General features: G+C 32.1%; 1 protein-coding gene across 1 annotated transcript; it reads left to right on the top strand.

Moving 5' to 3' along the window:
• Positions 1-7762: 7762 nt before the first annotated feature.
• Positions 7763-12494, top strand: LOC101500766 (uncharacterized). Its single transcript, XM_004502836.4, has 3 exons — positions 7763-8234; positions 9407-10946; positions 11142-12494. Exons 1-3 carry the CDS (start codon positions 7862-7864, stop codon positions 12331-12333), a joined length of 3105 nt encoding a protein of 1034 aa, XP_004502893.1. The 5' UTR covers positions 7763-7861; the 3' UTR covers positions 12334-12494.
• Positions 12495-13872: the final 1378 nt, after the last annotated feature.

The raw sequence follows: 13872 nt of genomic DNA, 5'->3' as shown, positions 1-13872 counted from the left end.
TTTTTTATATCGTTGTTGTTCATTAATAATCAATACTTAATATTAAATAAATTCAAAATCCAAATATATTTTAAAATAATTAAATATAAAATTGACTTGAGATTTAATAATTAAATATTGAGTATAATTTTAAGACAATGGAGTGTTCATATAATTTAATTAATTATAACTAAATACATTTTGTTTAAAATCGAGTTTGCAAGATTACGTGATTTGATCGAAATGAGTTTTTTGAATTATACTTAAAAAACAAAGTTTTGAATTTTTTTCAAGAAAAAGAAAATAGTTTCTCTTCCCATTCTTACATTTTTAAAAGCCTCCTAAATTTGTTTTTTATTTTTATCTTAATTTTATATGAAGAAATCAATCAATAAAATATTTATTCATATTGAATTAAAAAATGTAAATAATAATTTATAATATTTTGCATTTTCAACACAACCAATCAAAAAGTATAAAATGTTAATTTTAAATTTTGAATCTTTGAGTTGATAAATTTAGACAAATTCAATTTAAATTTGTTAACCGAAAGAGCATTAAAATATCAAAAAGTAATTTTGAAAAACTTATAGAATGAGAAATCTCCAAAAAGAAATTCGCAAAAGTCTCTGGTACAAAAGCTATTTTCTGGAAAAATTTATTTTAACCTCTTCAGTACAGAAGTCTCTTTCGGAAATCTTTTTTGAATTTATCCGGTACAGAAACTCCTTCAGGAAATCTTTTTTTAACATCTTCGGTACATAAGCCACTTCCAGGAAACTTGAGGTGTCACATTTCCGGTAGTTACTGGAGAACTTGAACCTCAAGTTTTTCGGAAGTTATATTATTATTTTTTTAAAATTAATTATAATTTTATAACTAATTGTGATTTATTTCTTTTTATTTTTTTATTTTTTCAATGGATGCACGAGGAAGAGACGACAAAATTATACGAATTACACGTGACACTCATACTTCTACATCATCCGCGATGAATCCTCCAGAGAGGATTCGACTGACAACTTCAATGAGAAGAAGACGGATGATAATTGAAGATGATGATGAGGGAGATCATGATCATGGATTTATCTTAGATTTGACTACTTATCAGCAAGATGAGCCTCTTATAGTGCATGAGGAGGAGGAGGTCCATGAGCAGGAGGAGGTTGCACCTGTTCATGAGGGAGAGCAGATGGAGGAGAGGCATGATGGAGCTCAGGGACCTGATGAGCTCACACGGTATCCTGTAGGACCTTATGATTTGTTTGTCCTTACACGATATCGTCATCATGTTTCAGCAAGACTATAGTTTGGTGAGGTATGTTAAAATAATTATTATTTATAGTTCATTAAAAATATTTAAATTAATTATTATTTTTTGTCTATATTTAATTTTAATGTCATATATTTTCTTTGTATACAGGAGCGACCATTGCTGAAAATTGTTGCGCATGAAAAGAAAATGCAACAATTTACCCCGCCGGTACTCTTGCGACCCATAGAGAACTGGGTGAATTTGTCAGGATTGAACCCATTACAATAGGGTAGTTTGAAGATGATCGACAACAACCTGATTTCTGCGTTTGTGGAAAGATGACATTCCGAGACATCGTTATTTCACATGTCATTTGGTGAAATGACAATTACTTTGGATGTTGTTGTCAATCTTTTGAAATTGCCTATTAAGGGTGAATTCTACAGTTCATCCGATGTAGATAGAGTAATGACATGTAATTTGCCATGAATTTATTAGGAGTGACCGCAACAGATCTGGAAGGAGACCAAAAAGACTAGAGGTGCGCACTATATACTGGATTGGTTGAAATAGGTCTTCATAAGGCAGTGTGCAACATAGAGATTTGATCGTACTCTTAAGGCGTATCTGTTGAATTTAGTAGGAAGTGTTATTTTCGCTGATAAGAGTCATACTCTAGTTGATGTGAAGTACCTTCCTTTATTCCAACACTTAGACAGTACATATAAATACACATGGGATAATGTTGCACTCGTAGTCCTTTATGACTATTTCTCAAATGTTTATTGTTATGACACCAAACAACTAGGTGGATATATGACGCTGCTACAAATATCATTTATTTAATTTTAATTATTAAATATTATGTTAAATATATGATAATTATTGTATATCATTTACTTATATGTTTAATTTTGTAATTATTATTTATTGTTAGTTATTAATTTTTTTATTATCATTAATCTATTTATTTTAATTTGCAACAGTGTTGAATTAACGAATATTTTCCAAATATTTGTAATAGAGGTGATCAAGGTGCTGACGTGGAATGCTTTGTTCGAATGAATAGATGGTGCTACAAACAAGGCAAACACAAAGGTCCATGAGTACATATGTATCATTGACGCATTGACACCCGCAAATGTTATATGGAGACCATGAGAGAATCATAGGGGTGTCATTCCCTGATGATATCATGCTCTATATTGGTCACCTCCGATTATGCAGCATTGTAGTGAAATATCTGTCAGAGAGGTGTTTTAGACAATTTGGATATATCCAATATATCCCATCACTATCACTTTTAGATCCTTCTAGATTATTTGATGTAGATGTGGAATGGTTGGGATATGTGACGCCAGTCACAAAGATATTTCACAAGCTTCGTTCAGCTACATATTCATCTAAGTGTCAAGATGAATATTTAGATTGGTTATATCAAGTGTCTCATCCACTGCTGGTGCGACCAGATGGTCTATCCCAGGTCCCACATTTTGTGTCCCGACCACCAGTGCAGATGCTTCTAATTCACAATCGCCACTTATCCTACAACAGATCGGTGATCTTATACATCAGGGGTTGAATGAACATGAAGCTAGTCTGGATGATAAGTTGTATATTCACTTTCATAAAACTTTGTATTTATCGCGTAGTCACACTAGTTAGCAGTAACACTTTTATGCATTATTATTATTATTTCGGTTACTTTCTATAAACACTTTATGCATTATTGTTATGTTGATTATTGTATGCGTTATTGTTATGTTGTTTACATTATATTGTTTGTGATGAAATATATAAGAAAAATAAAATGAATAAAGTACAAGATGAAATTGAACGACAATAAACTAAAATTAATTAATAAGAAGTGATTTTGTAAGAATTTTAAAGCATTAAGCTCCGTCTAATGACATTGCATCTACTACGGGTTCTCTAAGTGAATTTTGGGTAACACATGGCAAACGACTTAATAAATACTCCCAATGTTGTAGACGTCATGTATATGCTATTGACCAAGAAGTTGTTTCATCGGTGCGATATCGCTTCCAACCTGGTGCAATGTCTGACATTGGAAATCCATCTTTCATCTTTAACTCCAAAATAAAATCATTTGATTATTTTAAAAAATTAAAAAAGAAGAAAATAATTACCAGAACCCAATGATTTTCATCAACAAAACTAATACAACAAATACGATCATTTTTTGTCGATCCTGAATGTGAACCCCTCGTAGAAAAGAAAGTCATTGAAAATGTCTGACCAAACGTGACAAAAATAATATTATATGTTGTCGCTATCACGTAACCCATATCAGGTATGGACAACCATTTAGCCATGGGTTGAAGACTTAAGTCGGATATCTTCAATGAATCTCTTACTTCTCTAATGCGTCATAGGAACAATCTATCATATGGAGTAACATGAGAAGCAATTTTCTGGTCCAAACTATTGTGGACCAAAGACCAACACTCTTCACTGTGTCCAAACAATAATGCAATTGTGCAAAAATCACAATTTTCATCCGCTGCCACATCAAATATGTCATCAACATACGACTGAATAACATCCTGAAATTGTTTCTATAACAAATGCTTTGAAGATTGAGATGATTGAGAGAGATGTTTCTTTGATTGAGATGTTTGTCTCTTCTTTGGTGACTGAGATGATTGGGAAACAAGATCTTCACAATATGTTGCATTAACATGCTCAAAGTAAGAAGGGTTTCGATATATATCATATCCATTTGGCTTCTTACTCTTACTCTTCTTCACTCGTCATTTGATTTTCACTTTTTCAGGTGGTGGACACAATGAACTTATAGTTGGAAAAGCATGTTCACACACTTTATTCTTCAACACTCGTTTTCCTATAACATCAAGTGATCAAAAGCGTTTCTATAAGGCATTCATCTTAGTAGACATATCCAACTCTGATCAATCTTATGTGTCTTGGGTGAGTTCACATTTCATGCTTAATTTTTTCCATTGAATATGCACATAATGTAAAATAATTGATTCACCCATCAATTTATATTGTGTCAATTCACAAGCACATGATAACCCATATGTCATTATGAGAGAACACTCACATACAAATTTGTCAGTATCCACCCAATCAACTTTCTCGTATCCTTCAACAATATGTCTTTGAGCTTCTCTTGATACAAATGTATTCAATCTCTAATAAAATGGATTTATGTGTTCATGCTCTTCATCATAGAAACTTTGCTAAAATGATGTCTTGATTTTTTTATGTTGCAACCTTATCATGTTGTTCATAGCCTCCCAACATTTACACATATCCCCCATGTTTTTTTCCAACATTAACTTCAGTTTCTAGTCAATTGACTCAATCATATCATTACATATAAATTGTCACCATTGAGCAATTCAACAATATATAACAAAATTACAAAATCAAAGTTTTAGAGTTACATTACATACCTGTTAGTCGTTGTGTTCTCCAAATGCATCACTTGATTTGTCCATGTTTCAACAAACCTTTCCTTATGAGGAGTCAACCAAGTTTGTTTCACATAATCAACAAACACTTGATTATCGACACATGATTGCTCAAACATGTGCAAGCGCATGATATACTCTTTTTCATCACTGCAATACATAATGTCTTTTCACATATTTATTACCGACTTTTGTCTATCCTTAAGACATGTTGCTTGTATGTTGCTCCAACATTTTTGGAGATATGAAATCGACAAAACAAATTATCTGCATGTAGAAATATAATACTAACTGCATTCATTAATGCAATATCTATGTTTGTCACAATTACTTGAGGAAATTTGTTTTGTGTAGCAAACATATCTCTTAGCATCTCTAATGCTCAACAAAAGTTTTCTTCCCGCTCACATTCCAAATAAGCAAATCGAACTACAAATGTCTTATCTGTTGGTGTCATACCAACAATTTCAAGTAACGACATTATGTATTTATTAGTTTTATAGGTACTGTCCATAATCAACACAATCGGAAACAAATTCAACAAATTCATTGAATCTGGATGCACACAAAAAATATCTCTCATAACATCGGAGTCTTCCCACTTTCTATTCCAACTCACATATTTTGCATCTTCAATTAACTTGAAAAAATATTGCATCTCTATTATATTACCTCTCACGTGCAACCGAATCATACTCCTCTGTTTATATATTTGTGATATCTTGGTAACATTGTTTATATCTCGGTCTTGCAATAAGAGTAATATGTGTCTCGGTGCAACATTATATTTTGTTAAGTCATGAACATGCTTTTTCTTCTTCTTCATCTAAGCGTCCAACAAATACATACCCCTCCAAAGTATCAAGTAATTCATGGTTGTGAACTCCACAAATTACTTTAATTGTCCATCCTGAACCATCTTTTAATGGTTTTGATCTAAACTTGAAAGGACAATTACATTTTTTTGTTGAACTAGAAGCGCACTTGTATTTCCCTCTTTTGTCAGAACCTAATATTAATTTATTTCTCCTTCATTTCTCTCATGTCTCTATATATGATCTTCTGATAATAATAGTAACTTTATATTTTATACTGATTTATTTAGCACAATTCACAACAGTATCCGTTGTATCAAATATCCAAAATAAAATAAATTATAATTAATCACAATAATATATTTTTACAATATTAATATTAATTATAAATTCATACTTGATTTGTATTAAAAATATTTGTAGTATCGATTCATGTTTTATCTAATAATAGTAGTAGTTTATCTATATCTGTTAACATTTTAAAAAATTAATAAAATTCAAAAAACTTAAAGAAATTAAAAAATAAGTGTGTACCGGAAAATTTGGAAATGAAATATTCCGGAACCACCCTCTGTACCAGAGAACTTGTGAATGAAATTTTCCGGTACACATTTTTTCCTTTCTGTACCGGAAATATTTGTTTAAAGTTTTCCGGTATTAACCTTATGTACCGAAAAACTTGAAAAAAGTTTTCCGAAAATAAGATATTTACCATAAATCTTCAAAAAAACTTTTCTGGAAGTTACAGGAAAACTTGCACATACCAGAAATCTCTTTTACATTCCGGAAATGATAAAATGACAGAAAAAAAAATAACTCTAAATTTTGTGAAATAGTAAAAAAATAATTTAAGGAAAATTTTTACATTTTGAAAAAATTATGGGAGTACAGATCAAATTATGGGGATACATGGTAAATTTTTAAACTTTAAACCCATTGAAATGTGGAAAGTTAGCTTTTGTACCCCCATTTAAACTTGTACCCCCAATTTAATGTTTTTTGAGTGAAATACCCAAAATAACCTTAAATCAAAACCTCTTGAAATTTCCGGTAGTTCAAAATCAATACCGGAAATTTGAAATTTCCGGTATGCATTTTTAACTACCAAATTTTTCAATTTTCCGGTTTGTTTACCGGAAATTTCATTCATTTTTGAAATTTCCAGTACACTGTTTAACTTTTTGGGCAGGAGCAACCCAACAAATTTTTGAAACTACCGGATTTTTGAAATTTCTGGATTAACTACCAGAAATTTCAAAAAACGAAATTTCCGGTGAACAAAAACTAACTACCGGATTTTTCAAAATATTTGAAATTTACGGTATTGAAAATACAACTACCGGAAATTTCATTGACCAAATTTCTGGTAATAAATATAACTACCGAAAATTTAGTTGCAAAAAATTACTTACCGGAAATTTCAACGAGGGGTCAGATTTTGGCAGTTATCATTATTATTATTATTATTATTATTATTATTATTATTATTATTATTTGTCCCTAATATTTTGCCACAAACATTCATCCTAAAATCAAATGGTTGACTAAATGTGCCACAAAACTAAATGTGCCACAAACAAAACGTGTCCCTAATATTTTGCCTATAAACATATTTTCTTAACAACTCACTCCTATTTTTATTGCGAATATTTTATAAAATAACAACTTCTTTTCTTAACAACTCTCTCCTATTTTTATTCCGATCTAATAAAAAAATTAATAAAATATTGTTAATATAATTAAAAAATATATAAAGTTTTAATAATATAATTTACTTTACTTTATTATTATTATTACTTTTATTATTATTAATATAATTTATTTTATTATTTAATTTATAAATAATATTCGGTATTCATTTATAACTATCGGAAATTTCAAAAAAGAAATTTCCGGTATTCATTTATAACTACTGCAAATTTCAAAAATGAAATTTCCGGTATTCATTTATAACTACCGGAAATTGCATTCATTCTGAAATTTCCGGTATTCATTTATAACTACCGAAAATTTTATAATGAATGAAATTTCCGGTAAATAACATTTTTTCATTTATAACTACGGGAAATTTCATTCCTAATGAAATTTCCGATAAAAAAATTCTTTTAAATTTTTACAGTTTTATCGAATATAGTTTGAATATTTAAAAATAAAATTTTTAAACGAGGGTACAAAAGCCAACTTTCTGAAATGTGTGGTGAGCCCAAATCTTTAAGCCCAACAAGTTTTTCGTACTAAACCCCCAAATTCGGAGTGAAAAATGCAAGGGTTTTAGTTTTCTTCCTCCCAACTCATAAACCCTTCCGTTTTCCATTTTATTTTACTCCACGCAGATCTTGAGTCTTCCAACGATGAGAACTTTTCTCCGAAAGAACCTTTTGTTTTTCACTTATTCCCATTGTTCATCATCGCAACCTCGCACGCTTCTTTTTCGGTTTCAACTTTGCGAATTCTCATCTTCTCCAACTCCGTACTCTCACTGGAAGCGTCTCGACGAAGAGTCACGCAATGTTAGGGTTTCGGTGTGGTGGGATTTCGAGAACTGCAACGTGCCTGCAGGCGTTAACGTTACCAAAGTTGCACCTGCAATAACCGACGCCGTTAGAGCTAACGGAATTAAAGGTCCCCTTCATATTACGGCTTTTGGCGATGTTTTGCAGCTTTCTAGGGCTAATCAAGAAGCACTTGCTTTCACTGGGATTCATCTCACTCACATTCCCAACGGTTCCTTCCAATTCCTTCTCTTATTGTTTTCTTAATTTGTTAGTTTTATTATAATTTGAAACCTAGATTATAAGATTTATGGTCCGTACCAATACCATGTTTAGGGTGCATTTGTTATTGGTTTTTTTAGTAAAATAATCATTAAAAAAAAAGACTTTTTGAAAGTCTTTTATAGCAGTTTTTTTTATTAAAATGAAAAACTGAAAATAATCCAATAAACGTCTTAAAATGATAAGCTGTGTTTATTAGTTTAAAAAAAAATCATTTTGTACAATTGGATTTTTTTAAATAGTGATTTTTACTACGACGGACAAATATAAATAATCAGCATCTTATTTTGTTAAAAATCTCTAAATTATGGAATACCAAAACCACTTTGTTTAATATCTGCAACGAACAGGCCCTTAATTCCTTACATTTGATCACTAATGTTATAAGTTTTATTTTTATTGGCAACTAATGTAAAAGTTTTATTTTTATTTGATCACAATTCACAACTTATCATAAATGTGACTTTTACAAATAGTTCTACTTAAATTAAATGTTTTATTGACGTGACAGTTATGATTGACTAACTGAACGTGTATATGAGTTGAATCAATGTTTTAACATCGTATATGTTTTTTGAAAACATTGAAGCTTTTGAAAGTTTGGTAAATAAAAAGGACAATTCATTCTTTTGGTGAATAGAAAAAAAAAATTGCCACACCTTTGATCATTTTCTTTTAGAAAGACTATTACATGCACCATGGATAGTGCACTCAATTTCTCGTACTAGCATGTTTAAGAAATCAAGTCTAAATGCATCTTTTACGACCTCCCCAGTTTTGGCAAAAACTATATGATTTGCAATGTTTCTTTTGGCTGAAACGTGTGCTATGAACAATTTGTGTGCATATATGGAGAGGATTTAGTAATTCTTGCACTGTCTGAAGTTTGAGTAAAACCTTGGATGGAGTGAAGTGAAATTTATCCTCTTTTTTTATGTGAACAGCAGTTGCATGCCATTTCATATTTGAGATGGTGGTGCAGCTAATAAATCACGGAAAATGGTTTACAACTAATAATCTTAGTATCATGCATATATATATCTTCAGGACTTTCTGAAATGTTTCATTCATCTACATCTTTATCTTTTCAAAATTGTAATGTCTTTGAGTACTTTGTTGCAGGTGGAAAGAACAGTGCTGATAGATCTCTTCTTGTTGATCTTTTGTATTGGGTTTCCCAAAATCCTCCACCTGCACATCTCTTTCTGATATCTGGTGATAGAGACTTTGCTGGCATATTACACCGGTTAAGAATGAATAACTACAACATCTTGCTTGCAATTCCAGGTAAGGCTCCTGATGTTCTCCGCAGTGCTGCAACTATAATGTGGCAGTGGCCTTCATTGCTCAAGGGAGAAGATCTTACTGGAAAACATTTCAATCACCCTCCTGATGGTCCGTTTGGTTCTTGGTATGGAAACTCGAAAGTGCCTCTTGAAGACCCCTTCTCATCTGCTGATCAGTCTACATCTTCATCAAATGTGGAGATCCACGAGCCTTCTCCCGGTGGAATTCCAAAATCATTTATGAGGCGAGTTAGGCATATATTGAGTTCACATCCAAATGGCATAGCCATTTCAGATCTTCGCACAGAGTTGACAAAATGTGATGTGTCTTTAGGTAAAAGCATGTTTGGATATAAAAGCTTTTCCCGCTTACTATTATCAATACCACATGTACAACTCAAGCATTTAGGACATGGTAGTTTTTGTGTGCATTTGGTCACCTCAGAGCCCCCTGAAGCCTTTGAGAGAAGTACCGCACCATCATCGGCATCTGCTGTTGAGAATGACGAGAGTGGCTATACAATAACTCCAAAGCTACACAACGAGGGCAAAAACATTGACAGGGATGCACATAGGACTCCCTTAATCTCCTCATTGCATGAAAAGACCGATCGTGATGATTCAAAATCATTAAAATCTATCCCTTCACAAGGAAAACCTATCAAGGAATTTGTGTCACATAAATCATCTGTGGGTGGTGAGAAGGTTGTAGATGTGGCTAATGCACAATTGTCGGAGAGTCAACTCTCACCAAATGAAAATGATGTTTCCAAAAATGAGATGGGTTCCTTTGAAATGGGATCTAAAATGTTGTCTGATGATGACATTGTTAGATCTGAGGATGTAAGTCCCAAAGCTCTTGAAAAAAAAAACCCTTCAGGCAAGCCCTCTGCTGGTACTGATTACACAATCTTGGAAAACAATGATATCACAAATTGTGAATCTGGAAAATCTACAGCAAAGAGCATACTTGAGATTCAATCTAGAAAGGAGGTTGATGAAGTTTGTCATAGTCCAGATTCTTCCGCAGCTGATGACTCTCTGGTTGAGAAAAGACCTGATGGTTGTGCTGAAACTCACAGCAAAAGACCAACTTTCTTTAGCTGGATTAGAAGTTGGTGGCCGTTTTCAAAAAGCAATGCAAAGGCTGCTGAAACTCATCAGAACAATGTGACTAGTAATTTTGAGGATTCCAAATCATCTGAACTGGACCAGACTGCTAGTCAACTTGAAGAGCTCAAGCCATCAGAACCACGCCACAACGTCAGTCATTCTGGAAAGCCTGAGTTGTTTTCTAGTGGTTCCTTTTGGAATGACATGGAATCTTTTGTTTTCACCCCCAAAGGATCATTTCTTATTTCCCAGTCTAAAAGCAGGTTTGTGTGATAGTTTTGTATAGATCTTTTGAATTTTTTTTACCCTGTTTACTGTGATCATTCCTTCCTTGTTCAAATCTGAATCTCAAGTGTAATACATCAATTGTATCATACAAACGCATATATTATGATGATCATTATTGAGTTACTTTTTTAAAAATTTAGTAATATTTTGACATATGTTATTTGTGTCAGGGAGGATTTGGCTCATAAATTACAGCAGCATGGACCCATGGATCTTAAATCCCTCACTGAAAATTATATCTTTCAATTGGTGGAATTGTTAATAGCTGAGAAAAAATGGTTGAACGAAAGCCCCTCACAAGCATTTCCTTTCCGGCTAACTCAATCAGTTCAGAAGAGATCACTGTCCGGCAAGTCTAATGGTGCTACTGGTTTGAGATCTCTATTTCTAAGTAGAATCTCACAGACTAACTTGCACAATTCGTTTGAACATGATGTGGAGAAACAATGTCAGAGTATTCAGCAAACAAGAGTTTCCAGACCTGCCACTGAAACGAAATATACTGAGATGTCTAGAAATGATATATTAGTAGACTGTCAGAAACTGGTAACTGAGATATTGAAGCAGCACCCAGAGGGATATAATATAGGTTCTTTTCGAAAACAATTTTTTAATAGATATGGCTATCACCTTGATATCAAGAAGCTTGGTTATCAAAAGTTGGCATACTTGATGCAGATAATGCCTGGAGTTAAATTAGAATCTACGTATATTTATCCTTCTGTGCTTGGTGTTTGTAACTCAGAAACTTCAATCCTCAAAGCTCAAGCAACCAATGATAGTCATGAAGACTTCAACTCCGATAATGAATTATCTGATACATCCCCAAAAGAGAATAACATGGAATCTCCTTGGGAAGAATTAGGCCCTGTTTCTGCTAAAAACACCAGTCAGAATGATAAGGAATCATACTTTAGTCAGAAAGCCATTGAACTGGATACACCGAATCATCCCAACTACGAACCCGTTATCTCTGATTACGATTCTTCCGAATCTGAAGGGGATAGCTCTTGTGTAACTCAACCAGAAGAGCACGAGCAAGGAAAGCCAAAATATGATGAGCACGACAGTTCTTTTTGGCAAGCTTTGGATTCCTGGCATAGCAGCAAGGAAGGAGAGACTAATGTCAATAAATCCGATAATGTTGATGTCAATGGCAATTCTCTGCTTGATATCTTAAGTTTATCCCCCGATTCAACACGGGGTACCATTTCCAAAAATAGTTTAAGAACCTTTAGAGAAAAGCAAACACCTCAAAAGTATTCATTTGTTGCTGACTCGGACTTACCTGACAAGGACAAGTTGATTGGTGGGATATTAGATGGGTTCAAGAAAATAGATGACTCGAAGATACAAAACTGAAGATTTCTTGGTGTAAACACGACAAGGGTTCTCCTAGAATTTCATTGTAGTAAAGTTACGGATTCTCATCACTCAATTACGGACATAAATCATTTATAGTGTTCAATAATGTTAGTCTTCAATATCATTCTCCAATATCATTTATAGTGTTTTTGATAATATTTTTTTAGTGTTTTTGATATAATCAATATCACCCTAGTTATATCATTTATAGTGTTAGTCTTCAATATCATTTATAGTGTTTTTGATAATATCAATATCACCCTAGTTATATAATAATGTTAGTCTTCAATATCATTTATAGTGTTTTTGATAATATTTTTTTTATCAATGCTTAGTAAAAAGAAATTTAATGAAATTATATTACAGTAAGAAAACAACTTTAAGAAACTATATAATAATTATCTTATTAATTAATTTTTGGAAAATTTCGTGTCATTATTTTGAACGGTCTAAAATTGAAATGACACCTCAACATTTGAAAATATGAAAATTTATTAGAAAAATTCAAAAAATAAAGTGATTTTGAAACTAAACTAGTCTATCCATGTAAGTTTCTAATTGAGTACAGTCAGTCAACATATATCTAACTCATTATTGAATTTAACATACTAGATTTTTTTATATGTATATTTGAAATCTAGTTTGTTTTAATTACATTTGAAAAAAAAATTATTCATTAATTAAATCAAAATTAAAATAAGAACTTTAATTTTTATATTTCATGAAATGGTGAACATTAAATAACTCAAATAATTATTCCACTACTACTTTTAATCTCACTTCAATTGATATAGATATTTTAATCTTCATATACTTTAATATTGAATGGAGAAATTACAAAAAGGCCATGGAGCAAGAAAATAAATCCCTCTACGGTCATAATAAAGTAGCAAACTTAAAACCATTATTAGTCATGTAGGTCCTATGAACATTCTGTTTAAAGATGGATGAAGTATTTAAGATAGTAACCTTTGTCAAACAAGGCTGGATAAGCGGATTTTATAGTGAAGAACCCATCATTTGGGAACTTCCAGATAGGAAAGTTATCATTACAATAAGCCAAGGCTAAATACTTGCAATTTGTAGCAAATATTACAAATACCTTATTAATAGAAACTTCAATTCCAACTATATGCAAGGGAAATAATAATTTACTATAGAAATATGAGTGATAGAGGTAACGAATAACGATATCTCTTAGCTTGATCTTACTAGGAATCCAATCATCATGTCAAAACCAATTGAGTGGTTGTTGCGCACCAACAAAGTAACACCACTTTGTCGAATGAAATGTGTGATTGAGACAACAATATTTTCAAGTGTTAACACTTCTCAAGAATATGAAATAAGACATCGATTTGTTCCAGTGACTCACAAGTTTTCCCTAGTCATAGATCACAAATAAGCCTTTGTTGTTGACTATGAACTGTCCAAGTGACTCTCAAGCTTTCTGAGCCTACTACGGGTCTTCCCTAGTCATAGACAACGAATAAGCCTTAATCAAACATTGTGACTAAGACAACAATTTATCCAAGT

The sequence above is a fragment of the Cicer arietinum genome, chromosome 5 (genome assembly GCF_000331145.2).
Source record: "Cicer arietinum cultivar CDC Frontier isolate Library 1 chromosome 5, Cicar.CDCFrontier_v2.0, whole genome shotgun sequence".
In the NCBI taxonomy this organism is placed as follows: domain Eukaryota; kingdom Viridiplantae; phylum Streptophyta; class Magnoliopsida; order Fabales; family Fabaceae; genus Cicer; species Cicer arietinum.
Note: the sequence above shows the minus strand (reverse complement) of the source record. Positions and strands in the feature narration are given on the sequence as shown.